The sequence below is a fragment of the Bipolaris oryzae genome (assembly GCF_000523455.1).
Source record: "Bipolaris oryzae ATCC 44560 unplaced genomic scaffold scaffold_112, whole genome shotgun sequence".
Lineage (NCBI taxonomy): Eukaryota > Fungi > Ascomycota > Dothideomycetes > Pleosporales > Pleosporaceae > Bipolaris > Bipolaris oryzae.
In genome coordinates this window covers 13,304-39,395 of record NW_006911388.1, presented here as the reverse complement: position 1 = coordinate 39,395, position 26,092 = coordinate 13,304, and the positions used below count along the sequence as shown (strand labels likewise).

Sequence of the window (26,092 nt, the reverse complement as noted above, 5' to 3'; positions counted from 1 at the left end):
TAATAATGTCCCCAAAAAAAACAACAACAAACGAACGCCTCTTTCTCCGACCACCAAAGTCTCTTCTCATATACATATCATTCACATCACAGCATTACTCACAAATCATCCCTTTAAACTCCCTCCCCTAAACTCCTGCCCCCCCGAAAAAAAAGTCAACGACAATAACAACGACGTACGAAAAACGCCCCTTTTTTTTTCCAATGCTCACCCCCTCCACCTACCACACATCCAGACTCGCATTAAGCCCACGACGATAATTCTCGGCCAACCCATCAAAAGAATCCAAATTTTGAACGCCTCCGCCAGGACACTTCCAATCGCGATCATACGCCTTATCCGGGAGGATGCCAGCCTCGCGTCCGCGACGATAACTCCACTGAGTCGAACTCTCCGTCTCCCAGGTCCAGTAGAACCAGCCCCAGCCGGCCTCGAAGGCGTCCATCTGGCCAATGGCAAACTGGTAGAGCCATTTTTTGTATTCTGGGGAGTAAGAAGAGGGATCGGCGTTTGCTTGTTTGCAGGAGCATTCGGAGGATTGCAGGGGGCATTGGGGAGCGAGGACTGCGCTGGTTTTGTCCGTGGGTTGCAGTGTGCCTTCCCAGCGGGATCCGGTGCCGACATTGTTGATGTATTGTGTGCAGTCTGTGTCTGCTTGGGACCACTCGCCGCACATGGTGGGGCCGAAGCCGGTTTTGGTGTTCATGCTGCGTTTGGACTGCTGGGTCCAGCCTTCGCAGGCAAAGTTTAGTTTGTCGCGGTGTTTGAGTTTGAGCTGGTCGGTGTTGAAGATGACGTATTGGTGGACGTCGAGGAGGAGGTCTTTGTTGCCTTGGAGTTTTCCTTGCCAGTTATCGAGGCCCATGAAACCGTCGCCGAAGATGATGATGGCGGTTATGCCGTCGGATCGGATTTGGTCGATGGCTTTTTGTGTCCAGGCGAGGACTTTTTGCGTGTCGAGTTCGACCATGCGGGGTTCGTTGACGAGGCCGTACATTGTTACGAGGTTTTTGTAGCGCGGTTGGGCGAAGAAGACGGAGAGCTTGTGGTGCACTTCTAGACTGCGTTCGGCGTTTCTGTCACCGTCGGTGCCGTTGAGCCAGCCGATCGCGCCCTGGCGACCAGAATGATTCCAGCCGTTTTGACTTCCGGGTGCGCCATGGAGATCGAGGTTCACGCGAAGGCCGTTTTGTCGGCAGTATTCAATACCGCGGAGGAGGTATCGCCATGACACTTGCGGCACGTATACATCGTCATCGTAGGTTTGGACCATCCAGTAACCGAACGGGAATCGGACATGGTCCATGCCAGCCGCTCGAATCTCAGCAAACGTCTGTTTAGTGATAAAGGTCGCGTAGTGCTTCTCCAGTGTCGATTTGGCTTTGCCGGGCCCCAGCTTACTGAGAAACGTCCATTCATCCACTACGTTATCTTTTGATCCAAACTGTGAGAAGAAGGATGGTGTGATAAAAGGTTCGAGGTTGAGCCATCCACCAACGTTGACGCCGCGAATCGGCATCTTGCCATATTCGAACTTGTCCGACAGTTTTGGTACGGATGGGTTGGCTTGAACGTCGTCGTTCCACGTCGAATTGAGTCCGATAATGGGGAGGCCTCCTACAAGCTCATTCGTGTAAGTGACATTGAAGTCTTGAGTATCCAGCCAAGACCACGGGTCCAGTATACCACCCCGATCCTGTTCAGGCACGCTGTTTCGATCTTTGCCAGCGAGGTTGCTAGTGGATGGCCCAGACGACGAGCCAGCTGCGGGTCCGCTTCCGGTGTTGGAGGGGCTACTGCTCTTGCCGGAAAGGACTACCCCCACGGGTATGATGATGGCCAGCAAAAGTATGACGGACAGTACGCCAATCAGTATGCGCTTCCGCTTCTTCTTCCTTGCAAGCTCCTCCTCAGAGTAGACTGTCGGCGCACCGCCTCCACGCTTCTCCATCATGTAGCGGTATTCTGAGTCGTCATCAATGCCTCCCTCTTCTGCCAATGGACCACTGACAACACGCCGCTTTTTCTGCTCGGTCCTGTGCTGCTTCTCTTGCCTCCTTCGGTCCCTTCTCTCTTCAGCTTCCGAGGCCGTATACTTGGATTCGCGTCGTCGTCTCCGCTCTTCTCTTTCATCGTCAGTGCGGGAGCCCCGCTTCCGCTCGAGTTCGTCCTCGGTTTGACTAGCCTTCAGCTCAGCTGCTTTACGTCGCTCTTCGCGCCGCTTTCTTGCCTTTTCTGCATGGATAGCAGCATCGCTCTCGACGGCGCGTCGCCTGGCCTCTTCTTCTTTTTGCTCTTTTCTCTTTGCTTCACGCTCCTCCTTTAACCTCTCCTGTTCGAGTTTTTTCTCCTTTCTTCGTACTTCCTTCAAGTAGTCCTCATCGTAGTCGTAGGTTCCCCAGCCACTCGACTTTTTAGCATTGGTCTTGTCGAGCTTTGCGAGGGCATCCAAGCTCAAGGGCGCAGAGCCTCGACTGCCGCTGCCGCTTCCATCTGTCTTGGAGTTGCGGCGCGACCCCCGCGCTTTACGGGGAGCAGACGACTCGTATTCAGTATCGCTCTGTTGTCTTGAGCGGCGCTGAGGCCGTGGTAGCACGTCGCCTTGGGAGTCGGTAGCTCGGTGGCCTTTTCTTCGTCGCCCCTCTACATCTTGTACTGCGCGCTCGCCCTGGGACTCTCTCCGTTTGCGCCTTTTGGGATCTACATCGCCATGTGATTCTCTGCGTCGTCTTCGCTCGTCGCCATGGGGCCGTCTGCGCGAGGGGTCGCGGTCGTGGTCACTCATTGGAGGAGAGTTGTTGGCTGCAAGCAGCTCTTGGGGGTTGGGAATGCGAAAGCGCGGTGTAGAATCGTGGGGGCTGCAAAGCACTTCATACAAGCTTGAACATGACAAAAAAAGAAATACGCCGGGACGGGGAAATCAGGACGCGGGTAAAGGACTCGGACTGGTTCTCAAACCATCAAGGGCCTGCGCAAGGGTAGCGAATATGTACAATGGCGGCTGGCCACATGCACGAATTCAAGCTTGCTAGGATGTTGCGGTGGTTGCTAGGGTGATTGGTGTTGATGGCTTACCTGACGTGGCCGAGCCGCTGGGCAGTGGAAACTACTTGGAATGCCATCTTGGAAGCGCGGCAAACTTTGATCCAGACCAAGTTTACGATGTGATTTGTTGCGGGGTGTCAACAAAACAGATATGCTGCAGTTGCAGACTCGTCAGCTCGTACTCGGTCTCTCGTAGCAGCACACATGATATTGTGCCGCCGTGTCCCTAACAAAGTTGCATGCGTGCCAACTAGTCTAGAACGCAAGCGGTCAAAACCTAAGCCGTGCAGACAGCCCTCTGAGCCACGAGAGTACGTCATTCGACAAGGTGCCGCACACCGCTGGAGCGTGCATCTCGTCGGGTACAGAAGACGACCAGGCCCTGCGTCAACAGGGCAGCCAGATCTGCTCAGCCACCCGTCCACCTCTACAACATGACATCACAGCACGTGGGAGCGACCCCTGGAACCCCCACTAAGCCGTGTGTAAAAATCATCATAGTGTATTGAGTATGTATGTATGTATATATGTGTGTGTGGTATCATAGCGTGAAAAGTACAAAAGAAATGCGCCATGGCGGATACGTCTTTTTCCTATCCGCCAATAAAGCCCGCGAAGGCTCACCCGTGCCTCTCTAGCAAGTTGGTCGACGGGTAGTAGTGACGGTGCAACGATGGCACCGCTGGTATAGAACTGATAAGCCGGTGCGCTGCCCAATACGAAGTGGCCAACCGGCGTTCATGGCAGCATACAGCGCGGCAGTCCTTTCGGAAGAGGAAGTGTATGGCAGCTCTCGCTGCGTGGACGGATCAAACAAAGATCGTAACTCGGAGGTAGACGCTCACGAGGCAGTCACGCCCTGTGAAGAACCAGCAGCATCTGCAGCGGCGGGCGCTTTGCCCTTGTCGGCAGTCTTCTTGTCGTCATCGCTGTAGAGGCCGTGCTCGTAGATGTAGTCGACTACCTTGTCGGGAATGTAGTAACGGATGCTCTTACCGCGCTTGCGGAACAGGCGGATCTTGGTTGAAGAGACATCGTTCTGGATGAGTTGCGGGATGACGCGGATGTTGTGTCTCCACTGCTGTAGTTGAACAAGGGCATCGTCTATTTTATCTCAAGTTAGCACTTGTAAGGCAGACGAGTAGGGAGCAATCTACCAATGTCTGTGCCGCTGCGTTCAAGGATAAAGGCGCCATAGTGGCCTAAAATCCTGCTCAGATCCTCACGAGCCCACAGTCCGGGGGTGCTCATGGTCTGGATCAGGTCAGCGCCGGCGAGCAAGGCGACATGGATGCGGCGCTTCTCGCCATTTTCAGTCGCGATGCCTCCCATGACTTGGTTGAGCTCATAGTCAAAGTGGTCGAGGACCTTGACGGTGGGGAGATATTCCTTGTGCAGGGGCTCCCAAGGGTCAACACCGATCCAGGTCGAGCTGTCTTGGACAGCAATCCTGGTCATGTTGATTCTGTGCTGTGCAGAGGCTAGGCCGGCCTTTTTGTAGGCATCGCCGACGGGACTGAAGAAGCCGCCGACGACTTCAAAATCGGTTTCGAATTCACAGTAATCAGCCGCTTCCTCGAACATGCGCAGATGGAGATTGGTTGGCGGGGAGAAGGAGCCACATGATACTAGCACTAGCGGCTGCTTGTTAGGGTTGGAGAGGGTCTTCTTCAGCCTCTCCTTGGGAAACGTGTAATTGTCGAGCGACATGGCTTGGACGTTGGGCACTCCGGCGTCAAGCAGGATATCGCGATTAGTGGTCGAGGTCATGGTCGCGACTTGTGAGGCGGCCGGGACAGTGGCCGGGTGTGTGTGGGGGGGGGGGGGGCAAGGGCGTGTGGTTGCGGCGAGGGGTCTTGTCTTGTCTTGTCTGGGAGATTGGGCTGAGGAGAAGGGTCAATTGGCGGTGGGGAGGAGACATTTATGAGTGAAGGGCTTACGAATGCTGGGATAAACGGGGTTGTCCGGTAGCCTACCGGCGGGCTAGGCGGTAGTGAGAAGCAGGCGGGTAGGGGTCTGTTATGACGCGGGGCTGTTGAGGCGACACCCGAGGGTCGCAAAGTGCAAGCGTGGGGCGAAACCGAGGGCGGTTTGGGGAGGCGGATGCGAGCGTGTTTGAGTTTGGGAAAAAGGTGGATCTTGGGGGAGCAATGGGGGCGTGGAAGCGGGCGAGAGCGGATGAAGATCAGGAGCAGCCATGTTGTACTGTATTCTCGTCCAGGCCAGGCCAGGCGGCAGCGGTTGAGACTGTTTCGCGCGGGCGGACGGCGGGGCTATCGATGTCTTTTGCTCTCGCAATTACTCTCTCCGTGCCACTGCCACTGCCGATCTGGCCGTGGGCCCCGTGGCTGCGAACTGCTTCTATGGCCCACGATGCATGAGGCACTTTTTTTTCGCGCCCCCCAAGCATGCGCCGCCATGCAGTCCAAGTCTGCATCCTCTGCTGCAGATACATGCCTATATGTACTACCTTCCCGGCAATATGTAGACTGTACACTACTGTACGGCGTGCTTAGTCATGTGCGAGTGCTTCACGTGAGCGATGTCGGCATTTAGGCGACCCCACACAGGTGCTGTGGCTTGTCGCGGAATCAGCAGGCACACACACAGGCGGGGCGTGGCAGTGGGTGGAATGCTGAACAAGCAGCGTGATCTGGCTGCTGGCTGCTGGCTCTGGCTCCAACCCGGCCGTGGAAGAGCACGCCATGTCGGATTGGACCTGGAACCGTGGTCTGACTCAACGATAACGCTTGCAGTATTCTTGTCCCGCCGCGTGCGAGTGGGCTACGTAGTCAGGAGGGAGGGATAAGGCTGAGCGAGGACAGACAGTATCCCGATGGCGGGGATGGATGAGTGAATGAAATACGCACGACCCGCACAAAGGCAGTTGCGGCCGGGCTTATGGCAGACGCGAGCGAGAGAGAGAGAGAGAAAAAGAGAGGCAGGTGAAGGGAAAGCGCTTGCGTACATGGAAATGGCTTCAGGAAACAAAGAATTCATATAACCACGACTCCAAAAGCAAACACTGGCGGCGGCGGCAGCAGCAGCAGCGTCGTCCCAACCCAGGGCAGCTGGTGCAGCTGGTGCAGCCGGTGCAGTGCAGGTGGCCGGGTCGCTATCGATAACGGCGGCCGCTAGTCAGGTCACGTAACTAGCTCCGCCGACCTGGCATGGAGGATATGGAACCTCAAGTCTTCGCAGCACTCATTGCAGCATTACCACATCTCTTTCTATACCCATCACCATCCCACTAGAGCATCGGCTCACCTGCTCTCGCTGGACCCTTTCTGCACCTCCCTTTCACCCCGCCAACCCCTGCCCTTGTGTGTTTGCACTCACCGCACTCGCTCGAGCACCCGCCTCATGGCGCGTTCTTGATGGCATCCAGAGGACCTCGTCAAAGGTAAATACCGTTCGCTTTGCTCGACCCGGGGCCCTCCCAGCTCTTCTCCACTTCACCATCCACCTTCATCTCCTGCTGCGGGCGCTTCAGCCTCGTCTCGTTGTGCTTTGCCGACACGCAACTTGCTGCATCCCACCAGCGCCACCCTGTCTGAGCACGTCTCGATTGCACAAGCCTAAAGTCAGATTCTCATGTCGTCCAGAGTCACTCGCTCGCAAAGGCGCCAATCAGGCAATCCCCACACAAACAGTACACCCAACTCGCTGCCTGCACCACCCCCTCAGCCAGCCCTCCCGCCGCCCCCAACAGCTCGTAAGAGGAAGTCTGCTGCGCGCGACGACCAGAGCCCCGAGCTGCCCGACATTACAGACGCTCCGCCTGCCCGTTCCGCCCGCAACAAGCGCTCCAAGATTGACCTGCAGGACCCACCTCAACAGCCCAAAACACGCTCTAACAAAGCAAAGGGCAAAGCCGCCGCCCAAATGTCTTCTTCTGGGTCTGTGCCAAGCGCTTATGATACCCACGAGCATGCGCTGACTGCCAATAGCCCACCATCAGATCCCATCGACGAGAAGTCGACGCCACAACCCTCGAGACGCACCAGAGGCGGCCGCAAAAGCGGCCCTGATAGCTCTCGGCGGCAACCCAAGCCTTCCTCCCACACCGACCCCGACCCCGACCCCGACACGCCATCCACATCCCGCCGAAGTTCCCGAAGGTCCAACAAGATGGAAACCGATACCACCATGGAAGACGCCCCTCCAGTAAACGCTGAAGAGGATGCCCGCCAATCGAGCGATGAGAATAGCAGTGACGATGAGCACGCTGACGAACACGGGGAGCGCTACGATCAAGAAGAAGACGACGACGATGATGATGACGATGATGATCCCTTCACTGGCGGCTTTCTTGGACGCAACCCCCACAGTCTTTCTGCTCTAAGGCAGCTGACAGGCATCATGGCGGGCACCACACAGCGTCTGCGTGGCATCCTGGAGCAATTGCGTTCGCATGACGATACTGTGCAACTCACGGCTCTCAATGAGCTTTCCGAAGTACTCCTTATCTCTACCGAAGACAATTTGGCTGGCCACTTTTCTCCTGACGCATATGTCAAGGAGCTCGTGAAGCTGATGCAACCCAATGAGTTCACAATGGAAGAGAATCCAGAAATCATGTTGCTCGCCTGCCGCTGCCTCGCCAATTTGATGGAGGCGCTCCCCCAAGCTACCGCCAACGTCGTGTATGGTGGTGCAGTCCCCGTCCTCTGCTCCAAGCTGCTCGAAATCAATTTTATTGACCTGGCCGAGCAATGTTTGAGCACACTGGAAAAGATTTCGATCGAATTTCCCGGAGTTATTGTGCGTGAGGGCGGTCTTACGGCTTGCCTCACATTCCTCGATTTCTTCGCCACCAGCACACAGCGAACGGCCGTCACGACTGCGGCCAATTGCTGTCGCAATATCCCAGAAGATTCATTCCCCGTCGTGCGCGACGTCATGCCCATACTAGAGAACATCCTGAACAACAATGACCAAAAGGTTGTTGAGCAGGGCTGCATCTGCGTGTCTCGCATTGTTCAGAGCTTCAAGCAGCACGAGAGCAAACTTGAAGAGCTCGTCAGCCCAGGTCTTCTAAAGGCCATCCTACGACTCCTCCTGCCAGGCACCACAAACATGATTGGAGCCAACATCCACACCATGTTCCTCCAGGTTCTTGCATATACCGCCAAAGCCAGCCCGCGTCTATCTGCAGAATTGCTCAAGATGAATGTTGTCGACACTCTGTATCAAATTCTCACTGGCGTCTCTCCCCCAACAGGCACAGAGGACGTTGCGGCCAAGATTGACTCTGTAGTCATCATGCAAGCTCTTATCCATAGGCCCAAGGATCAGGTCTTTGAGACTCTCAACGTCATTTGCGAGCTTCTGCCTGATGTTCCTCAGCAAGGCTTGTCGTACCTCGACGACCTCTTCGACGCTGGCTATCCCGGTGACGACATTCTCCCCCTTTCTTCATCGAACAAGAAGACTATGAACGAAAAGCGTATACAGCTGCTTGAAGGGTGCAAGGCCGAGGTTAAGCGCTTCGCAGTCATTCTTCTGCCTACCCTGACAGATGCCTACTCCAGTACTGTGAACCTCAGCGTTCGACAAAAAGTGCTTACTGCTCATCTCAAGATGTTGTCCAACCTCGACATCGACATTCTCGAGGAAGCCCTGCGACCAGTACCGTATGCTTCGCATTTGGCGTCGATTTTCACTCAACAAGACCACCCTTCTCTGGTCACATACGCTCTGCAAGCTGCCGAACTGCTGCTTAAGCGCCTTGAATCGATATACCGCTATCAGTTCTACCGCGAAGGTGTCATTTCAGAAATCCAGCAACTTGCAAATCGTCCGTGTAAGACATTGGACAGTCGCGCTAAAGAGTCAAAGTCTACAGTAGGAGCCAATGTGACAGCTTTAGGTGATAGTATCGCTTCTTCTGCCGAACCAGAAGCTGAGTCCGAATCTGGCAATCCGAATGATGGAGTCGATATGGAAATGCATTCTGATGACGAAGGAGACGAGGTGGACCTTGACGACGATCCAAATGCGAGCAGCCAAAACCGAGACGATGACGATGAATCGGACTCGTCCTCGTCCTCTGACGATCAGCGCGAACCACCACCAATGCCCAACGTTGAAGACATAATCACCCTTCGCGCCAAAAAGTTCATCGAGACGCACGAAAGGGATAGCGACAAGCCCACACGCGACAGGGCAATTGCAGTGCTGGAAGATCTGAAGACGCTTGCCAATGAAATCAAGGCTTGTGGCTCCAAGGGTACTGCAAGTAACTTCATGAACCTGTTCACCCGGTTAGCATCTTACTTTGAGGGTGATGCGCTTGAAAGTATCACGAGTTACGAGCTCAAGTCGTCCAAGATCGTCGATGTGCTATTGGAAGTCTTCTCAAAGCCAATGTCTTCAAAGCATGTCGATCCTCGACCGATCTTCCTAGAAGCTTTTATGGGTGGTAGTGGCCAGAGCAAAATCAAGACTGCCAGCACCGCGTCTCCTGCAACACCGTTCAGTGTCTTGGTGCACAAGCTTCAAGACCTTCTGAGTAGGTCCGAGCATTTCGATGTCATCACTGTGCATCAGAACATGTACGACAGCCGGGGAAGCGCGACCTCCATGTTGGCTAAGCAGCTTCGGCTCAAGCTCGTCGCTGATGACGATTCGGGCATTCCCAAGACATACCGTAACATCATGGTATCAATCCACGCCATTGCAACGTTCAAAGCCTTGGATGACTACCTCCGTCCTCGTATCAGCCTCGCAGACCGCCCTCGACCGGCTCAACCTAGAGACCAATTCGCTCGCGATCAGTTCGAAGCCATGTACGCCCAAGCTCTTGCTGAAGGTCGGGCGCCTCCACCCCCTCGAACACCATCTGATCCAGCGAGCCGCGCCCCAAAGAAGCCATCGCGTTCCAAGCCAGGTCCACCAGATTCACCCCAACCAGGGCCTAGCTCCGCTACACGTGAGAAGACACGGCGGTCGAGCAGACGTCAGCAGCAGAACCCTCCGCTGCCTCCACCGCCGCCGCCGCCAGCCATGCCTCGTTCCAACAACGGCCAGGACCCTGTCGAATGTGCCGATGAGTCTCAGCTCTCCGATCCCGAGTCTGTGGATGAAGATAGTGCCCTGAATGCCATAGTGGACGATCTAGAGGAAGACCTTGATGAGGATATGCCAGATCCGTCTGCAGTAAGCGTCGAAGTCGCATCAACAGGCAAAGCCACGGCCCACCAGGAAGACGGTACGAGGATTGCAACACCGGTACAAGGCACACCAATAGCGAAGCCACCTTCAGAGGCCAGGACTCCTGCTTCACGACTGTCTGCACTGTTGCAGAGCTCGGCTATGCGCCAAACCCTGGGAGGAGCGGCGAGCGCCCTTTCGTACGCTGCCGCGGTTCAGTCCACTCCACAAGACTGGCACATTGAGTTCAGTGTAAATGACCAGCCACTCTCGAATGAGACCACCATCTACCGTGCTGTACACTTCACGCGAGCTCAACCATCAGACGGTCCGTTGCGCTCAGTATGGAATGGCATTCATACAATCAAGTTCAAGCGGGTGCAGGGTCCACCACTGAGCGAATCCAGCTCTTTAACACCGCCTCCAGAGTCAAAGTCCGACGCTTCAGGCATGCCAGCTTCATTGGATGAACACCCTGTGACATCTGGTATCCTCAGGCTACTCAGCATACTTCACGGCTTAAATTCCCATCTTGATGACATCCTCCTAGCGAACAAGGAGCAGATCAAACTCAATGCGGAGCCGCTTTCGCAGTTTGTCAATACGAAGCTTACTGCGAAGCTCAACCGTCAACTTGAGGAACCTCTTATCGTAGCTAGCAATTGCCTCCCTAGTTGGAGTGAGGATCTAGCCCGCTTTTACCCGTTCCTATTCCCATTCGAGACTCGCCACCTCTTCCTGCAATCTACCTCTTTTGGTTACTCACGATCAATGACGCGATGGCAGAATTCGCAGCCCACGAGCGACTCACGAGGCGATCGGCACCGGGATGAGCGACCCTTCCTGGGCAGACTCCAGCGCCAAAAGGTCCGCATATCACGATCTCGAATCCTCGAGTCTGCGATGAAGGTCATGCAGCTATACGGACACTCTGCCAGTGTTTTGGAGGTTGAATATTTTGAAGAAGTTGGAACTGGCTTAGGACCAACCCTCGAGTTTTACTCTACTGTTTCTCGGGAATTCTCTAAGAAGAAGCTCAAGCTTTGGCGAGAGAACGAATCAAATGATAGCGACGAATACGCTTTTGGCAAGCGAGGACTATACCCCGCACCAATGAGCGAAGAAGAGGCGAACAGCGAGAATGGCGAGAAGCGCCTTGAACTGTTCAAAGTCCTAGGCAAATTTGTTGCCCGTTCCATGTTGGACTCTCGTATCATTGACATCTCCTTCAATCCAACTTTCTTCCGCATCAGTGACGGTTCCAGCACAGCCGTCGTGCCATCTCTTGGGGCCATCAAGACTGTCGATGAGGGTCTAGCCTCATCGCTATTACTGCTCAAGCAATTTGCCGACGCTAAGAAGAAGGTTGAGGACAGCGATCTGAGTCCCGAAGAAAAAGTGGTAGCTCTCCAAGAAATTGTCATACACGACTGCACCGTGGAGGATTTGGCGCTCGACTTCACTCTGCCCGGCTATGATTCAATTGAGCTCATCGAAAATGGCGCGAATACAGCAGTCACGATTGAAAATGTCGACTCGTATGTCGACAAGGTTATAGATTTCACTTTGGGCTCCGGTGTCGAGCGCCAGGCAAATGCTTTCCGTGAGGGCTTTACGGAGGTGTTCCCGTATTCTGCACTCAAGGCCTTTACTCCAGACGAACTGGTCATGCTTTTCGGCAGGACCGATGAGGATTGGTCTCTCGAAAGTAAGTTCAGACTCTCTTTGCATTATATGACTATGCTAACAATACCTTAGCATTGGTGGACTCGATTAAGGCAGACCACGGCTACAACCTCGATAGCAAGAGCGTGCGCAACCTATTGTCTACGATGAGCCAATTCAATGCGCAAGAACGTCGAGACTTTTTGCAGTTCATCACTGGTAGCCCCAAGCTTCCAATTGGAGGTAGGATCCATCTGATCTTCTCACAAAATCACAGCCATGCTAATCTTTTTGTAGGCTTCAAGGCTCTCACACCAATGTTCACAGTTGTTTGCAAGCCCAGCGAGCCACCATTCACATCCGACGATTATCTCCCGTCTGTCATGACCTGTGTCAACTATCTCAAAATGCCAGACTACAGCAGCGTCGAAATACTGCGGGAAAAACTCAGCGTTGCCATCCGCGAAGGCCAGGGTGCTTTCCATCTTTCTTAAAATGCAAAGTGTAGGTGTGTGTGTGTGTGGTTTTGGAAGACGGGGGAGGATGTGGAGAGAGATATATATATATGGTATACCCTTGGTTGGTGGAGTCAGTTTTCCTTGGGCGCCACCGGAATATTGATATCCATAGCTTGTGTTTCTTTTCTTTTTTGGAAGATGCAGATGGTTCTCTTTTGTTTCATCGTGCATTAGGTTCTTCTACGCTCTTATGAAATGTATTGCATTGCGGGGTAGTTTATTTTTTAGTTCTTTTGGTTCTTCTCCTTTGTCTTCTTTTTCTACTATTTTCCTGAAGGGGGAATACTACGGCGTTCGAAGCGCATGGGGGGTTAGTTGGTTCATTTTGTGCCTATTTAGTAGTAGTAGTAGTAGTTTTTCAAGTCTATAATTGCTATACAAACTACACACACAGATTCCTTAAACATATATATATGCATTGGCAGGTTAAGCTCTTTTTTCTTGGTCTCTCTCTCTCTTCGTTTTCCCCGCTTAAACCCTATCGTTCCTAAATCTTAAATAGGGGGGGGGTAAGCGGAGATCCATTTGACCCTCGATCCTCAGTTTTTGGTTGGGGTTCTTCTTCCATTACTACTACTACTACTACTACTACTACTACTACTACTACTACCACCACCCTGCAAACCCCGTTAATCCCCAATCACGACCCACGACCCACGACCACCCGCATCAGCACTAAGTTTAGAGAAAAAAAAACCCCGCCGACCGAGATCCCAACCCGGCGATTCTTTCAGGGTCCTCCATCCCCCCCCCTTGTCCCGTTTTTTTAGGGGGAGGAGGGGGGAAGGGTCGAGCGCGCGTATGCACGTACCACTTTTTTCCCGTATTCTCGCTGTTATCGAAATAGTAGAGAGGGGGAGGGAGCGCACGGACCCGTGTTCGCGTGCCTGGGTTTGGTCTGTACTTTTGCTCGTTGGGTCTCCGAGCGCCGAGTGGAGCGGAGTGTGTCGGTGTTTCCGCTGTGAGGGAATGAGTCGTGTATAATAAGAGGGTTTGGGGATGAAGGAGAAGAGGAGGAGGAGAGGAAGGGGAGAAGGGGAGAAGGGATGGTTGGGGGTTTTTTTAAGTCCAGATTTAGATATCGGGGGTTTTTCGTTGAATAGTAAGTACGAGTGTGGTTTGATTAGTAGTGGGAAGGGGAGGGAGGAAATGACTGACTCGTTTGCTAATTTTCTTTTTGGGGCCGAGGAGTGGACAGAGCGTTTTTTTTTGTCCGTTGGTTATTCGTGTCGGTGGTTTGCACAGCGACTGGTGGGGGTGTGAGATGAGAGAGTGTCGTTCATAATGTTTCTTTTTTTGGGTCCAAGCACTTGTCTTATTTTATGTATGATTTGCGCGTCTAACTGCGTGGTTGGATTTGAGGAGGTGTGTCTTGAATATCCCCTACTCCGTCTTCTTTTGGCGTGAAGAGAGAGAGAAAAAGAGAGACATTATTGTTAGCTTCGTGACTTCTTCTTCTTCTTATTCGATCGTTCTTTCTGGGTTTTTTTTTTAGTTCTTGTTTTTTTAACACATTGCTTCATTCGTGGTTTGCTCTTTCCAAACGCTACGCCACTCTGAGTGCCTTGCTGCCTTTCTCCTTTTATCTCCCAGACCTCTCACATTCCAACATATTTTTTCCCGAACACAACTCTTGGGGGAAAGTCTCTCCATCCAACCGGATATCGCGGAAGAACAAGACAACACACAAAAACGCACATCATGCCTACCTCGCCGCAAACCCACCCGCTCCTCACCCGCGACCACTACGAAACCAAAAACACCCTCTCCATCTTCCACGATGACTCGCAGAAACGCGGCTTTATCATCGTCATCGTGCTCAGCGTCTTCGCCACCGTCGGCATGCTAGCTCTCATCTTTCTGCTCGTCTTCCTCAAGAAGAAGCGCGACCGCCGTAACAAGGCCGCGAAAATGGATGCGGAGAAGGGCTCGATTTGGCCGGGGACGAAGAAGGGAAAATACCAAAAGGTCGAGGACGAGGATCAGAGAGATGGGGTTTGGAGTGCGGACATGGAGTTGGATGAGAGGGGCGCGTATAGTGGGGCTGGGTATGGCGAGGGTGTGGGCAAGGAGCCGTATAGACCGGTAAGATGATGATGATGTTATGTACGAAGATTAGTATAGAGAGCTAACGAGATATAGGCTGATTCACATGCCTCTAAGTGAAGGAGGTGCTCGTGGATACTATAGATATTTTCTTGGGTTTCGATTGTATATTTTCTGGAGCTTTTTTTTTCAGCGAGCATATGGGTGGGATGGCAAGACATTTCTAAGGAGTTTTGTTTGATATCTAGTCGAACAGCAGGCGTGACTGGTGTTATCATTTTCTTACTATTGCGTTATTGCTTTTGATGTTTGGCGCGGCCGCGACTATGAGCAGCACTACGGAATGGTGTCCTCAATGTAAGAATAAGAGAAGAAATATCGTAAAGCTTAGCCACGATTTGTGGGGTGTTGTAGTCTTTAATCACCAGAACAAAGTTTTGAGAGGACTGTAAAAACAAAATGTGTGTATTATCTGTCTATCTGCTTCATGGAGACTTGAATATTAGTCGATATTTAACCACGTAGGAATTGATTGCTGAACTCTAGCATTTAGGACACGAGCTGATGTGGTTCAAAGAATTGGGTCTCACCGGAGGCTTGTCGTCTTTCACGAGAAATAGTAAAGCTTGTACAAGCTTAGTTTATCTAAAATGTCTATCGTAATGCAATGTCTAAACTTCTAGAACATCTATACACATCTTGATCGTGAATCTATCCACAGAGCCGCAGCCACGACAACAGCCAACTAACCCTTTATCTACAACAAAAGCTTTTCCCAACCCCCCCCCCCATCCCCCCATCACTTTTGCGCCCTCCTCTCCTCCAACATCTCCTCCACATGCCTACTCAACCAAAAACCCCTCAACCCCGCCTCCTCCATCTCTCCCGCCCCCCTAATCACCCCAAGACACCCCTCCTCCCCACACTTACACTCAAACGGCTGCGCCATGCTCCACTCGGTACTCGGATAAAAAAACGTGAGTTCATCCCCTTCCTTCAACCCCCCTTCGCGCTCACTAACCCTTACCTCCCACTTCTCCATGTCGAAGACGAGACTGGGCGCGCAGCTGTGGTTGACGTAGAGCAAGTCGCAGTTTAGCTCAATGTGCAGGTTCCGTGAGGCTTGCACGGAGGAGTAGGCGGCCGTGGTGGTCGGGGTTGGGTTGGTGATGCGGGCGAAGAGGGCGCCGGGGGGGAGGGTAACGAGGGAGAGGGAGCGGCTGGTGAAGGAGCCTGGGTTGTGTTCTACGCGGAGGAGCCGGGTGAGGTCGGGTTGGACCCAGGCGGGGATTTGGTGGGAGGCATCGGTGGGAGTCACAGGTTTGGTGGGGGTTGAGGCTGTGGTTGGTGGGACGGCCGAGGGGGCCATTGTTGTAGGGATTTTTTTATGTACTTTTGTCAAGGGAGGGGGTCTTTTTGAGTGCGTATGGGAATTGGAATTGGAAGATATTCGTAGGCTAACAATGTCAGGTAAGAGAGCGACGGTATGTTCTTTAATACTCGGCTTGGAGTGGTTCGATTGACCGGACTGTGTGTTCAATTGCCGTTTGACCGAGGCGTACGAGGCCCCATGTGGAGACGTAGTTTTTTTGTCTTTGTGTGGGGATACTAAGGACGGCTCCATATTGTAGTCTGCGCCTTACGGTCATACGTGGGTACATCCCGCGTTGTGACATTCTATGACTTGCACTTGTACACATATCGTTTGAGACCCGGTAGTAGCGTGGTGTTTATGCCGAGGTACTCTACGGCAAGAGATGGTACCTTCGGTTGTCAGCTTTGGAGTTGTAGGATACACTTTGCTGTCTCTGGCCTTTGACACAGAAATATTGGAGAGGAGGGAGAATATATAGACAGGGCATGTTCTCGTCCTTCTCTACTCTCTACTGCTTAACCATTGAAATTTTTTGGACTTATTTGAAAAGTCTATCACCATACGTCGTCAGACAGTATGTTCTGATTTTGACCAGTGGTATTCTCGGTTCGCGCAACGTTCTAACTAGTTACAAAGTAGCGCCCACCTAGCCCGTAAACAGCAACACTCCGCTGCAGGCCCCCCCCCCCACACTCGGCTTGTTGCAGTTGTGTGATTTGTCCTAAGCGATGTTTCATCTTGAGTGAAAGGGATTTGATCTTAAGCGATTTGGAATACAGCTTCTTAGGGACTAAACAACGCGTAGACAGGATTGCTCTAGTTGATCTCTGAATCCATTTTGACAGGTGCAGTTTCACAGTGTAACGTCCGTTTTAATCAACTATACCCTATTTGGTTTAGAAGATCTTCCTAATTGATCCTTCTGGCACAGTATGTTCTGGGCTGGCTATACCCAAACATCATCCTTGAGCCCGTGAACGGCGTTGAAGAGGGGTTTAGCTTTGGCTACGTACGAAGCTACTTACCCACTACTACCAGCTCCAGTTTTATGCTTCCAAATCGTGGTATCCATTAATTCGTACCCATGCTAACCTCATGACATCTACAATCACCATCTTTTCACTTGGCGTAAGTCTGCTCAACAGGTGAAACCTCGCCGTCGCTCTCAACGCTCGTCGCCGGTACACCCTGCAATCCCATTTTACTGGTATCATACCCGTTCGCAGAGAGGTACTCTCTAAACTTGACATCCTCTTGATCAATTGTGTCCTGTCCAATGTGCGGGAGTAGCAGTACCAATGCAGCAGCTACAAAAGCCAGAGATGAGGCTACGAAAAATGGGTTGCGGCCTGCTGCGATTTCGTCGTCACCTGCTGCCTTTTGGATAGCGTCGAGAGCGTAGGAGCCGGCGAAGGCTCCGATTTTGCCTACTGCGGCTGCGATGCCGTAGTATTGTCCGCTGGGAAGATGTTAGTTCTAGGTTTTCTGTTATGCAAGAAGGAAGACGGTGTCAATACATACCGGATACCAGTAGCGCACGTCTTAGATGCTACCAGGCCAATATTGTCTCCTGGACCAAACTCTCCCAGGGCAAGGAAAACACCGTAAACAACCACAAATCCAGCAACATTCTCAGGCTTGCTTAACCATGGGTATACCCCGGCCATGATGAAACCAATGATACCCTGTAATGTGACTCCAATGAATAGCGTCTTCTTCGGGCCCATAGAAGGCAAATCAGCGACAAAAGCACCAGCAAGGCAACCGGGCATGTAGAAGAAATTGATGAGAATGTTCCATGCTAGACTCTTCCACAGCGGCGCCGATTCTCCAAGCAAATTGGCCAAGATGGACGTCGCATAGATACCGAAGGAATATGCGCTGAAGTCATAAATAAACCAGATGATGCTGACAATACTAAGCCGGAACCAGTAAAACTTGATAATAAGCAGCCATGGCGTTTTCGCTTTAGCAAGGGACTCGCGCTGGAACGCCTCGGGTTCCTGCAGTTTAAGACGGAGGTATAGAAGCGATAGAGGGGGTATAATGCCGATGCCGAGACAAATGCGCCAAGCGGCTCGAAGATGGTTTTCGCCAGTGATGAGAACAACGACTGTGGCGACGATTGCGCTGATGAAAAAGGCGAGGTCGATTTGCACGTTAGTGAAGAGAATGAACCATTTGTTTCGTGTTCCTTCTTTGAGCTCGCCGGTTGATTCGGCACAGCCTACGCTGCCGGCTGGGTATTCTCCGCCAATACCTGCATGCGTCAGCATAGCATTCTTGTTGGAAGATTTACATCGAACGTCATACCGATTCCTAAGAAGAAGCGATACACGACCAGCGCTGTGAGTAGACCGCTTGGGCTACCGCCAGCGCCATACGAAGCCGTGCCTAGTGTCGCAAATAGGATAATGATGATTGTCGAAGCGAACAAGGACCATTTTCTCGAAAAGTGGTCAGATGTGTAGCCGAAGAATAACATGCCCACCACGGTACCAGCGAATGTTATACTCGCTACATTTGCCTGGGCTGAAGACGACGCATACGACTTGGGATAGATGGTCTTGAGCATGGTGTTTACAGGCCCGATAATCTAGACATGGTGTTAGCAAACCTAGAAATTCTGCAATGTTTCTGTTTTGATGATGCTTTGGGCGAGAGTTTTGTTGCTGCGCTGGGAATTGTTGTCGCTTGGGTGTTGTCGTACATTGTTCAAATAACCATCACTAAAAAGACCAGCGCCACACGCAATCACAGGCCATAGGCGCTCCCATTTTCCCTTTTCTGTCCTTGCGACACTGCCTCGACGTTCGACATCTTTTTCAGTCGTGCGATCGAGGTCGGGCTTGACTTCTGCTGGAGAAGCCATGGCGATGGAAGCTGCTTGGTCGCGTTGTTTCTTGGAACTTCACCCCGTGCGGCAGGCGAATCAATAGTGCCCTATTGCAACGACAAAACGGGTCTTGTGAGCGGGCAGCCTGACATTTAAACAGCTTGGTTCTTGTGGCAACAGGGTCGTGCTGCAGCCGCGGAGCTACAAAAACCCGGTGATCAAGTGTTCTTTCCAACCAGGTTGGGCATGGTGCAGAGGTGGTGATGCAGATCGAGCGTTGATAGCCACTCAGAAGACGGCAAAAGCTTTGCTCAGGTGTGTCTGTGTGCGACGGGAAGAAGCTGAATGGTTAGCCTCGATGTAACCGGAGACAACAGGCCTGAAATATTCGGCACGGGAATACCGAAAGACGAAGTCGTCACGTAGCATTCTGTGCATACTACATACACACCGAATGTTGCGAGCTTGTGTGTCTTGGACATAGGTCGAATGTCGATGCCATCCGCTCTGGTGTGTTTAATATTGACGGCCAAAGGGTTTCATTTGTAAGAGATTACGTGCTGATTCCATACCATACACAGTTGATGTATGTATGTATGTAGTAGAGATGGGGGTGGGGGGATCATGATGATGATGACGATGACGACGACGACGACGACACTCAAGCTTTTGCCATGCTTCGGCAGCGGCCGACGAAGCATCAGAGTCGAGGCTTGAACAGGTGGCTGGCGGTGATACTACATTGGGCTTAGGCGTGCTGCAACTATGGCACGAGGTGTGGCGTGTAAAGGTCCAATCCATACCTCGGCTTGTTACTGATTGATAAGATGGGCCAAATCCTGCGAGGCGTGGACGGATGACCATCGAATTTGCTATGTTACAGTAGTGTGGCGCATGGGAGGCTTGGCTGCTGCTAAGGGCAGAGTAGCATCTCAATGGTAAGCCGCAAAATCACTGTTTCATCCCACCTCTGCGATCAAAGACTGTGCCCAACGTGGACATGATGCTCGAGTTCTGATTCAACATGTCCATGTGCGTAACGGCTCTGCAGATAGCGGTGGGACCAGAGCTCCACTGCGAGAAAGTTTTGCGACAGACGCGGTTACGGGCAACCGCTTTTGTACACTACTCAACACAAACCATGACTGCGTGCGTATGTAATGATAGCATTCGAGACGAAATCTCCCGACATGAGCCCGAAAACATGGGGCATTTGGGGCATTGGGATATTACATTCGCATCGGCCCGAACGGGCGCGCGCCGAGAGGGCCGAAGGTCAAGGATTTTGCCAAACCAGACAACTGCAACGACGCAAGCCTTCAACACGTGGGAACTTATCCGATAATCCTTCTCGGGCCATTGTTGATACATAGATTAATGTGGCTTCTTTTGTCTGCGCTACTACTTACGTACATGAAGAGAAACCAGGATAGAAAAAAACAAGGACATGTTGCATCTCGCTGCAGGGTATCACGTGAAGGAACGACCAACGGAAAACGCTTATGCATCTACTCATCTCACCACCGCTCCACCTACTACTTGTTATCAAACGCTTTGATATGCTCAAAAGGCACAGACGTTTTCTGGACCGTCGTCGTCACCGGCCCGTGCGGGTTGACCCTGTCCATCTCCGCAAACCAGTCATCGCCATCGTTCTTCGTTAGGTTTCTGGAACTCTGATCTTTGGAAGAGATCTGGTAGAGGTGGCGTGACGAATCTTGGCTCGGACGCGACCCAAGCTCCGCAAAAGGTCGCCCAATCGTCGAAGCATTGCTGCCCTTGCGTCCTACAAAGCCCGTGCCCATGGGCTGGTGGATGGATGAAGCGGCGCTGCTGCCTCGCGCGTGGTTGCCGCTGCTAATCTTTTCTCCCGACCTGCGAGGAATGTGATCCAGTATCGTAGACACCATGCCAGTCTTGCTGTCTCCGCTTGGTGTATCTTTTCTGTCGGTCAAGCTGATGGCGCCGTTGGAGTCAAAGCTTTCATGCCTCGCTATATCCTCCACACGTATCTCAACTTCATTAACGACGAAAATCTTGTTGGATGCCAGCGTTGCTATAACTGGCCAGAATATCGGGATTGAAGCAGTGATGATGGCAAAATTGACCTCGAGAACGGCAAAGATGTACACGACCGGTGTATGGAATGACATATCAAGCATGGGTATTGTGCCGGCGCGGTTTACTGTGAGAGCGATTAAGCGGCCCAATGCTACCAGTACAACACTGTATACACGTTAGAATCGTCCCTAGTGCTCGAGTGATGACGGGTTTTGTTCTACTTACGCGGACCCCAGTATGAATAGACCAATCAGTCCTGCTCTGCTCTTACCTGCGATCCTCAATGCAGTGACGAACGGAAGAGGCAGGAGCAGCACCATAGCATCGAGCACCAGATTGCTAACAGAATGGCCAAGGAACATGGGAAAGAATTTGGAGGGATCCTTGGCACCCCAACCAATGCACCGGCCCGGAAGGTTCATGTTCCAATTTTTGGCTATGGGGCGGCATGGGAAGACTGCTAGCAGGAAGAATGTCAAGCCCCATAGTGTGCAGATTACAATCATCATCCAGGTGAGGCGCCTGGCGAGGCGGTATCCGTTCGTGGTTGCTGATGGCGCAGATTCAGCAAACACACGTAAATACTGGAAGAGGATGGAGAGCTTGATCAGAGTGGCACTGGCACAATATGCCGCATTGGTGGAATAGATGTGCTATTTTCGGCGTCAGTATGAGTTAGTACATGTTGTCGGCGTTGCATGATAATACCTTGAAATACAACATCAGATGCTTAGCATCAAGTGTCCACAAGTGTAGACCTAGGCCATCACCCGGCACTGTAGTACGTCTGTCAGTTGCTAACCCACAGTGGATCTTGTGCTACTACGTACTTATGCAAACTAGAACGTCACCACAAAAGCTCGCAATGCCTGCAAGAACGACAAAGCAGTCATCCCAGCCCCAAAGACGGTCTTTGATACGGATCCACATCCGTAGGCTTAGGGTGATGAATGCAATGCTCTGCTCATTGTTAGCAAACGAGAAGACAAGATGACAGTGGACGAGTTCTGGCTCATGCTACATACGAGGAAAGCAACAGTAGTTCCTATGATTGTGGCAGGCTGGTTGGAGGTTGGCAAATTGGCATTATCCGGGTGGTTTCTCAGGCTCGCCACTGAGACTGGTGCGGCGGTCATGGTCACTTGGATGCACCAGAGGCGACGTGAAAGAAGGTATGCGAAGGGGGTGTCGTTTGTCAGTCGGCCTGGAGAGTGGGCTCGTACAGATAATCAGCGATTAGTTACATTCAAACTCCATTACGGGGTTTCTGTCAGCCTTGCGCAGAGGGTTCGAGTCGATGACAGGGCAAACGAATGCTGGGGTAGAGTCCAGACTGTGGTGGCAAGCGAGGCTGAATTTACAACGAGATGTAATGCCCTAATAAGACCCAACAGGTGGGCCAGCGATGGGCATATGAAAGTCATGACCTGCATACGTTACACCTCCTTAAACCACATGGCTGCTACCCCCTGCTGTCCCGCATGGAGGATCAAAACTGGGCCTGCAGCTAGGGACAGGGTGAATACAGTGCAAGCCCAGACCCCCTCCCCTGCTGTGCGTAGTGGAAGCGGGTCGTCACCAAGGGCTTGCTTGTCCGGCTCACTCTAGGATACCGCCCGCGCCCCCGTAAACGTTTTTTTCCTTTAGGCCCCGTGTGCTAGTGCTCAAGTAGAGTACGCCTAGTGGGTTGGCTACTGAGGAGTTTAGACTTGAACGATAGATCTACTTGAAAGGGCACCGAGATCCTTCGGCAGCGATGAACAATAAGGCTACACGATTGGTGGACTGCAATAAGATCAGGATCCAGCTGCCCAAAATAGGCTTTGAAAAGTGTAGAGTGGTAGCGAGCTCAAAGCCAGGCGTCCACCGAAGTGGCGTATTCTATTGGCACCCCGCAAGCCAGTGATGTTTCGCAGAAGCCTGAAACGACATAGCACAGAACTCTGTTGCGTTAGGGGGCTGTATGAGTCCAGGAATTCTTGTTTTTTTTCTTCTTTCAATGCAGCGCGCTCGAGGCGACAGGTGCGCCGCAATGTCGCTTACTCAAAAGCAAAAGGCAAGCGTCAAACCCTGGCTGCAGCTCGCGAGCATGCTGGCGATAACAGCATTATATAGCCAGGGGGAATCTTGTCGAAGATCCAATCCTTTGGGAGGCAGTTCCCGCGTGGTGGCGTCGTACTCAGACACCACGTGCACGGTGAAGCAGGGCAGAGTGTCGAAGGTCAAGGTAAGGCTTTATTGAGATGGTCGTGTTTACGAACGGTATGACTCGGGGCTTCATCCGCTCTTGGGGCCCACCTCCCAAGGCGAGCTACTACTACCTTAACCAGTCCCCTGCTGGCAGCGTTTCACCACGTCGATCCCAGATGAGGGGATCATCTCGGCCGTACCGTGTGGCTAAACCAACGGTTCGCATTGTAAGCGTAAATGGCTCAGCCAATGGAGCGTGCATGTCATCTTGTCCAAATGCTGCACTCCGACTGTGGTGGTGGGGATGCTTTTCAGGCCATCGGGCGGGCGTGCCTGGTGCGACGGTACTTTTCCGGGAGACTTGGACAAGATGGCCACTTTTTTTCGAAGCGGGCCTGTGAGTGCCCCTCACTGTGCCGCTCTTGTCTCGACGACGTTAATCCTCCTATTCGTCACCACTGTGCTGACTGGGGCATGGTCGGGGGTGTAAACCATTCGAGACTACGCCTCGGGCCCAAGTCGGCACAGCAGGCCATGGCGCCTCCCACTACACCCACTACATGCTGGTCCAACGCTCTGCGTACATGGCCCATTCAAAAGCGGTATCCGCTCTGATTACAGCCAAGCAGTTGACCCCAACCAGCAGTGATACACACCACTCATGCTGTATCGGGCAATGGGAGTGGGGAGAGCCGTTGTGGGCACGCGTCATAGCCTTGGATTCCGAGCTGCCATTACAAAGTCCTGTTTCATGTCGCTTGTCCACTTTGTTCGTGCTGCTGTCAGGGCCCACGCTGGCATCTGTCAAAGAGTGCGCCATGAAACTTGAGCGTGCAGGGGAAGTGTATGCGAGAAGTAATGGTACGTACACCATACGTTACCGGCCAAGGCCAAGTGTGGCAAGAGGTTGCGAGACGAACAGGGCTTTTTTTGCAAACGTCGCTGCACGGCCAGCACACCCTTTCCTTCGCCTATCTTATAGGCCATGGCCATCTGCACGACGCTGTGCAGCAGTCACATTGCGCTCCTGTCACCGCAAACGAGGATCTACTGTCTATGTGTGTGTGTGTGTGTGTGTGCGCTCCTCGTATGCCGCCATCATGGCGAAGACAACCTAAATCGCCTTCTAGCCCAGGTACACGTTCGTTTGTCGGCACCAATACCCTGACCCGGCAATCGGCGGAACCAGACAATACATTCCATGTATAGCGTTTACTGTAGTTACACATGGTCCCCTTGTGGAGGTTTGTATCACCAATGTCTATCACTAATGTCTGACACCGATGGCGACACCCATATTGCTTGCTTACATGACAAAACCTCCGAATCTCTCATCAGTCACACAACTGTGCGCTTGATCCCCACAAGTCTGGGCGGCAGCAAAAAGGAACTCTTGGAGAAAGCAAAAGCCGCAGGCTACTGGGTTCGGCTTGCCGTGCCTGGCCCACACAAGACCTGGTGGATATTAATGGAACTTATTGCTTTGAGCAATCCCTAAGCACTACATTCTCACTCAGATATTAGCCATGACACGAGGCATGGCAAATGCTCGGCGTCACGGAACATTAGAGGAATACTGACCGTTCCCACCATTGGCGCGCATATCTTGCTAGACTACATGCCATCACCACTGCCAAATCGTCAGTATCCATATTATTATACAAAACAACTCTGACTCCGGTTAGAATGTGCTGGCCCAAAAGTCGGCCCATGGATGCACTCGAGCGATGCCCCGAACAGATGTTTCCCCGAGGCCCGCCACTTACTCAAACCCCATGGGAGCCGCTCGGCTGGATGACGCTACCACAGTGGAGCTCAATCTAGTCAAGTGCCGTTCCTGCCGCAAGCTCTGTTCACAGCGTGCTTTTGTTATCGTACGTTTGCGCCTTGAAGCGTGATAGCGTATATGCAACAACACACCACCCTGCAGGAGCGTAAACAGACGGCAAGAAGAAAGCAGGTTAGCGCCTCTTGTCTCTCTATCCGCAGCACATACAGCCATGTGCCAACAGGATTTAATCTATGTTTGTTTAATTTTTTTAGTTGAACACCAAAAGTAACAAGGCCGTGTTCTTCTCAGGACTTGTTCAATTCAGCTCCGTTCTCCGTCTGCTAACATCAATCCAAAAACAGTATGGGCTCCGTCTAGAAAAAAGAAAGAATTACGTGACTGCGCTCAGCGCTAGTTGCAAGACCAGCTTCACCTCTCCTATTGAAGCACTGAGCTTAGAATGAGAACAAAATGAAAACGGAAAATCGGAAAATCGAAAAGGCTGTCAGCCAATGCATTTACTCAGACAGGCTCGCAGAGCCGCGGTCTAAGGACATGCTTTTGCCGTCCAGCCACACACTAAATGGGCGACAAGACAATATCACAGGACAGGGTATCTACAGAAAGAGCAAAGACAGGGACAACTAAGACGTGAAGTTAAACTAGCGGCACCGCAGGGCAGGATACCTCGGCTTGCGCCACAATGATAGCCCTAGAAAGGACTGGCCCAAAGTGTCCGCCCACAGCTCTGGTCGTGTCGGGTGTCATTCCAGCCTGCCGCTCGCGAAACTCGCGTATTTCCTGTCGTCAACATCGCGCCTTGCTATTAAAGTTTGTGTTGCACACCCCATGCTGAGATCAGCATAGCCTTCTTTTTCTGTCCGTGGTCCGGGAGTATCCGAGAACTAATCGTTATGTTTGTTAAAACCGTAGCTTCAACTATAGCCTTGAAATTTCTATCGCGAATACGAGAGCATACCTATACTACTGCAAAAGAACAAGAGAAGACTATTCGGTGCCAATCATAACCGCATTGCGAAAGTAAAGGTAAACTCTACTTCACCATATCCCCCCAATGACATGGTGTCCGCACCCATCCGTATCCTGCAGCCTCACAAAAATGTCATACATAACAAACGAATACGATAAGATTTCCCTACTCTAAACCCTATGAATTCGGCGATCTCGAAGCATAAGAATACAAATTCTCGCAAACCATACCTCCTATGCAAAAGTATATGTAGAAAACCACGCACATAACACGCAAAAAGTCATGACTTCGTTAGCAAAACCCAGCACTGAGGTATCACCGTCCCATCGCGCCGTCGGACTTCGTAATTACGTGCTCATCTTCAGAAGTTCCGTATGAAAAAATACTCTACAATGATTCAGGATAGCGATTTACTTCCACCTTAACAAAAAGAAAAAGG

The 26,092-nt window shown here is 52.1% G+C and overlaps 7 protein-coding genes across 7 annotated transcripts; 2 read left to right on the top strand and 5 right to left on the bottom strand.

Annotated features, from left to right (window-relative positions):
• Nucleotides 1-220: 220 nt before the first annotated feature.
• Nucleotides 221-2,785, bottom strand: COCMIDRAFT_7157 (glycoside hydrolase family 5 protein; the record flags this gene model as incomplete). Its single annotated transcript, XM_007691875.1, has 1 exon — nucleotides 221-2,785. One exon carries the CDS (start codon nucleotides 2,783-2,785, stop codon nucleotides 221-223), a length of 2,565 nt encoding a protein of 854 aa, XP_007690065.1.
• A 1,101-nt stretch (nucleotides 2,786-3,886) lies between these two features.
• Nucleotides 3,887-4,815, bottom strand: COCMIDRAFT_100950 (uncharacterized protein; the record flags this gene model as incomplete). The annotated part of the gene is made up of 2 exons (XM_007691898.1): nucleotides 3,887-4,149; nucleotides 4,203-4,815. 2 exons carry the CDS (start codon nucleotides 4,813-4,815, stop codon nucleotides 3,887-3,889), a joined length of 876 nt encoding a protein of 291 aa, XP_007690088.1.
• A 1,824-nt stretch (nucleotides 4,816-6,639) lies between these two features.
• Nucleotides 6,640-12,359, top strand: COCMIDRAFT_7155 (uncharacterized protein; the record flags this gene model as incomplete). Its single annotated transcript, XM_007691874.1, has 3 exons — nucleotides 6,640-11,908; nucleotides 11,959-12,108; nucleotides 12,163-12,359. 3 exons carry the CDS (start codon nucleotides 6,640-6,642, stop codon nucleotides 12,357-12,359), a joined length of 5,616 nt encoding a protein of 1,871 aa, XP_007690064.1.
• Nucleotides 12,360-14,084: 1,725 nt separating this feature from the next.
• COCMIDRAFT_100903 (uncharacterized protein) lies at nucleotides 14,085-14,549 on the top strand (the record flags this gene model as incomplete). The annotated part of the gene is made up of 2 exons (XM_007691897.1): nucleotides 14,085-14,468; nucleotides 14,526-14,549. The coding sequence occupies 2 exons, from the start codon at nucleotides 14,085-14,087 to the stop codon at nucleotides 14,547-14,549; spliced, it is 408 nt and encodes a 135-aa protein (XP_007690087.1).
• Nucleotides 14,550-15,228: 679 nt separating this feature from the next.
• On the bottom strand, nucleotides 15,229-15,798 carry COCMIDRAFT_100980 (uncharacterized protein; the record flags this gene model as incomplete). The annotated part of the gene is made up of 1 exon (XM_007691896.1): nucleotides 15,229-15,798. One exon carries the CDS (start codon nucleotides 15,796-15,798, stop codon nucleotides 15,229-15,231), a length of 570 nt encoding a protein of 189 aa, XP_007690086.1.
• Nucleotides 15,799-16,923: 1,125 nt separating this feature from the next.
• Nucleotides 16,924-18,676, bottom strand: COCMIDRAFT_100931 (uncharacterized protein; the record flags this gene model as incomplete). Its single annotated transcript, XM_007691895.1, has 4 exons — nucleotides 16,924-17,263; nucleotides 17,326-18,064; nucleotides 18,118-18,400; nucleotides 18,515-18,676. 4 exons carry the CDS (start codon nucleotides 18,674-18,676, stop codon nucleotides 16,924-16,926), a joined length of 1,524 nt encoding a protein of 507 aa, XP_007690085.1.
• Nucleotides 18,677-20,175: 1,499 nt separating this feature from the next.
• COCMIDRAFT_100959 (uncharacterized protein) lies at nucleotides 20,176-21,837 on the bottom strand (the record flags this gene model as incomplete). Its single annotated transcript, XM_007691894.1, has 5 exons — nucleotides 20,176-20,866; nucleotides 20,927-21,354; nucleotides 21,410-21,477; nucleotides 21,532-21,661; nucleotides 21,727-21,837. The coding sequence occupies 5 exons, from the start codon at nucleotides 21,835-21,837 to the stop codon at nucleotides 20,176-20,178; spliced, it is 1,428 nt and encodes a 475-aa protein (XP_007690084.1).
• Between the last annotated feature and the right edge of the window lie 4,255 nt (nucleotides 21,838-26,092).